This window comes from Penaeus chinensis, chromosome 16 (genome assembly GCF_019202785.1).
Source record: "Penaeus chinensis breed Huanghai No. 1 chromosome 16, ASM1920278v2, whole genome shotgun sequence".
Classification (NCBI taxonomy): domain Eukaryota; kingdom Metazoa; phylum Arthropoda; class Malacostraca; order Decapoda; family Penaeidae; genus Penaeus; species Penaeus chinensis.
In genome coordinates this window covers 22279155-22283908 of record NC_061834.1, presented here as the reverse complement: position 1 = coordinate 22283908, position 4754 = coordinate 22279155, and the positions used below count along the sequence as shown (strand labels likewise).

The window sequence follows — 4754 nt, the reverse complement described above, 5'->3', positions numbered from 1 at the left end:
TCGATCCAGAGGCAGACTGATACATGTTGAGTGATCCACTAAATACTGGACTGATGTTGATGGTCTTGTTTTATGTCAGAAACTTCCAAAAGAGGATTACGAGAGTGCCTTCTCTCTTTTTTTTTTTTTTTTTTTTCATGGCAGGTGGGGACTACTACCCAAGGGAATGTCCTTCCTTACTTCGGGCGATGATTACGATTTTAACTCAGAGACACCACGCCATCTCTTGGCCAAGCAAGTTTCTCCAAGGAAGAATGGTTAATTATATCACGTTTATATCATTATATCATCCATTAAAATTCCAAGATCTCTACACCGCGAGGTATTGGATTTTTATTTTGTTCTTACTTCTGTTTACATTAGATATCATGTCAATGTTGTTTAGATACTTATAGTAATCTTTTTATAATTACAAATTTTTTTTTTAAATTCACTTTACTTTAATTCTTTCTACTTCATTTTTTATATTTCTCCTCCTTACTTTTCTCTTCGTCTCTTTTTTCTTTCTTCTTTTTTTAACCTATCTGTTTTTTTACCTCTTTTATACGGCCAGATCAAAAAACCCAATTTTTTTTAAAAATTTATCAGAGAAGTATTTGTAATTGTTCAATCTGTACAATCACCAAGTTGTGCTCAGATAGTGACCAATTATCACAACTTAGACTGACCTCTTTGTCAGTAATGTCCCAAATTGGTAAAAAAACAAAGGTTCAGGACAGATATGCTCGATTTTGAATGATCATACGGTTAAACTATGTGAAAAGGCATCTTCTCACCTCTGCCGGCGTTCACAATACTGGGAATACCAAGGTTAATGTCTCCGTGTTCCTCTTGTGGGTCATACGGCAATCCGAGAGTGATTGCCATTTCGACTGATTAGAGAATCCTTATTGTTAGTCTTTGCAAACTAGAGTATACGTATAGAAGAAATGAAGCTGGAATAGATATAATAAGAGGACAACATAGCAAACCTCCTGAGCTTTGCTTGTCTTGAGGATCCTAGCAGATTGCTCGGCTGAATTGCACAAATCAACCATGAAGCAAGGTATGGAAAGAATTGGATGGCCAAATGGTAACCCACAAAAGACTGATTTCACAGCTTTTGTGGTATTTCTATCGTTATTCTTGAATAAATTATTCTCCCCCGCCATTTATTCAGGAGAGGTTAGCACAAGTTAATTATATATGCCTGCATTTGAAGCCGAGGTTTCCCTTTGTGCTATTACAAACGACGCTGCACTACACACACAACACCACTAACACAACATCACACACACACATCAGGACATATAATTTGCACTTTGAAAACAAATAAATTAGAAAGAGTTATCATAAATATCATAATTAGGTCAAACTACACCTCATATACTGATGCGCTAAACCAGCTGCTAATCCCCTCTTAAGAAAAAATTCTTAACGGAAAATTCGCCCAAAGCATCCTCACATCCGCGAGGTATTGGGATCTGTTTCCTGACTTACGTCGTGTCATACATTCAGATATCATGTCAACTGTTGTATTAGATACTTAATACCTATTTTATAAATTAACAATTTTACTTTTGTAACTACAACTTTACTAAATAAACTCCTTATTACCATTATCATTATCATCCACCCCCCCTCTCTCTCTCTCTCTCGCTCTCTTTTTCCTTCCTTCATTCCTTCCTTCTCCCACCCCCTCTCTCATTCTCTCTTACACTCAGGGTACTACAGACAGCCATACAAGATAAATAAACATAATTTTCTTTAAAGGAATATTTATTATCAGTTAAGTATTTGTTAATTGTTAGATCTGTACAAAATCACGCAGTTGTGCTCAGAATTAGTACATCAAAGAAACACAAATTACATGACACATCCTCTTCTGTCTAGTACAGTCCCAGTATAAGAAACGTATAACTGGTTCATGGGAAATTGGGCTCAGATTTCTGCAGCTGATCATAACCGTTAAACTTGTGAAGAAGGAGGCATCTCATCACCTCCTGCCGGCGTCAATCATGAACTTGGGAAGACCCAGAAGAGAGTTAATGAGCTCCGAGTTCCTCTTGTGGGGTCCCACGGCCATCCCGGGGTGAGCGCCTTTCACTGCCTGCAGAATCTGTATTGCTAGTTCTGTTGCAACCTGAGGAAGAGGGAGGGTATAGGACTGAAATAAGCTGGAATAGATTATAATAAGCAGGAATAGAAGTAGCAGAACTGTTCTCATTAGAGCTGTTGTTGTGTTGCAGGGATCATAGCAGCATTGCTAGTGTTAACTATGCACAAAATAACCGATGAAAGCAAGCAAAGAAAAAAGAATTGGAGCTGTCAGTGGAACTCCCACAAAGACTGATTTCACAAAGCTATGTGGTAATTTCTATACGTTAGCATTGGAATGAAAATTATAATTTCCCACGCCTTGAAGTTAATATTTACGATGGCATGCCAAGTTGTGAACTCTGATATTATGCACCTGACACTTTGAAGCCGTAGGTTCCCTTTGTGCCTCTGTCAACACGACGGCTGTCACCGCCAACACCACTAACGACAACATTGCAACACGGCACATCCTGTGAGGACATAAGAATTTTGGTTAATACTGAACCGTCAATAACAGACCTTGTTGTATCATTTTAATGCAGTAATATATTTTTAAATAAAATCACATAATTACAATGTTCATTTAGAAAAGCAAAATGGCATTTCCTTCCCGTTTCATTCAAAACATGCAGCACCAAACTCGCAACTCGCCTACTCCAGTAAAGAGATAGAAAACGAACAGTGGGAGAACTTACTTGCAGAGAGCGAAGTGGACACGGGAAGAGTGTTATGCTACCTGCTGCAACTGGCCCCTTTATATGGGTCCGAAGTGCGCCCACGCGATCGCGCCCCTCGGCTGGCTGGCCGCCCGCGGGACACGGGTTGTGTCCACGCGGGTGCCAGGGAAAGTAGGCGGGGCTCGCCGGCCGACGCTCGCACGCGCTCACGTACTAACTATATGCTGAGTATTCTGTATTTATGTATATATATGTATTATGCATATATCTATATATACTCCATATTTATACTATATATTTAAATGTGTATATATATGTATATATATATATATATATATATATATATACATATACAGGCACATACATACATACATTTATATGCATGTATATATATATACATATATATACATATATACATATATATGTATATAAATGCATACATTTATATGCATGTATATATAAATATATATATATATATATATATATATATATATATATATATATATATGCATGTGTGTGTATACATACATACACACACACAAACACAGACACATATATATACATATGTATATATTAATATATATATATATATATATATATATATATAATTATATACACACATATACAAATATATACATGTATATGTATATCTAATATATATGTATGTATATATACATATATATGTATTCAAAAATAAACACACATAATCCCACACACACAAACATATATGTATGTATATTTACAGAGAGGTATAGTATATATATATATACATATATATATACATCTATTAAATAGATGTAGGTTTTATATATATATGTATATATAATATATATGATATATATATGTATATATAATATATATATATATGATATATATATATATATATAAATAATTATATGTATATTTATATATTTACTTATTGATATATATATATATATATATATATATATGTAAATGGATATACGTATATACATATATATACGTATATATAAATACATAAATACATATGTATATAAATATATATATATATATATATATATATATATATATATATATATTTCTGTGTCAAAATGTGGTACATCTGCATATACATACATATGTGCACAAAACACACTTACACACACTGACATACAGAGACGTACTCATATTATTTAATTGTATAAACTGACAAAGGGATGAAGCGCTAGGATGCCCGTCGCGAGCGCCTGAGTGGTACGTCTGCTTCTGCCGAGGCGTGGGCGGCACTGACCAATAAAGGCTGGAGACGGAAGCCGAGGAACCGCACTCACGTCGGCAGTCCAGTCCACGACCTCGTCTGTTGTTGCTCTTCCTTGGTATTTTTTACCGAAATATTTCATGTGGCAACATTTATGTAGGTTACTGATATCCTTTTAGCTTTATGGGCCGGCTTAACGACGTTGTTTGTATATTGCAAAATATTTTACATCTTGTATTTTGTCTCCATAGAAAAGATGCGTGGTTTAGTAGTGGCATATCTGGCGATGAGCCTCATGGTTGCCGTGGCTCAGTTAGATTCAAAGAGTGTCAGATATGAGGTAAAGTACACTGATTTGTTGAAAAACCCTACACTGACATTATGAGATACAATAGTTCATTTGCAAAACATAGCCTTCCAGTCTCACTTCCCAATTAAGGTAACAAGTGTTTCTTACTATAACTATTTCCAAGGCCGCTTCGGAGCTTGTTGCGCGGGTGTTGCAGGCACCCCAAGGTGCCCCGGCTTGGACGGCTGCAGGCTCTCGGAAAAGGAATTCGGAACTCATTAACTCTCTGCTTGGGCTTCCCAAGTTCATGATTGACGCTGGCAGGAGACGGTGAGGACCTCACGCAGCACGACACGAGCCATGGCGCCACAGCTGGCAGACATGTGGGTCACGAGGCTTCCATCTCCGGCAGACCTCTTGCAGAAAGTGAGAGAATGACTACCTTTATCCCATAATATATTCCGAGAAAAAATAAAAATTAAATTTCTAAGAA

The 4754-nt window shown here is 36.4% G+C and overlaps 1 protein-coding gene across 1 annotated transcript; it reads right to left on the bottom strand.

The window, feature by feature from the left end:
* Positions 1-1821: 1821 nt before the first annotated feature.
* On the bottom strand, positions 1822-2548 carry LOC125033702 (pigment-dispersing hormone type 1-like). The gene is made up of 2 exons (XM_047625424.1): positions 2453-2548; positions 1822-2122 (listed from the first exon to the last, which is right to left on the bottom strand). Exons 1-2 carry the CDS (start codon positions 2546-2548, stop codon positions 1976-1978), a joined length of 243 nt encoding a protein of 80 aa, XP_047481380.1. The 3' UTR covers positions 1822-1975.
* Positions 2549-4754: the final 2206 nt, after the last annotated feature.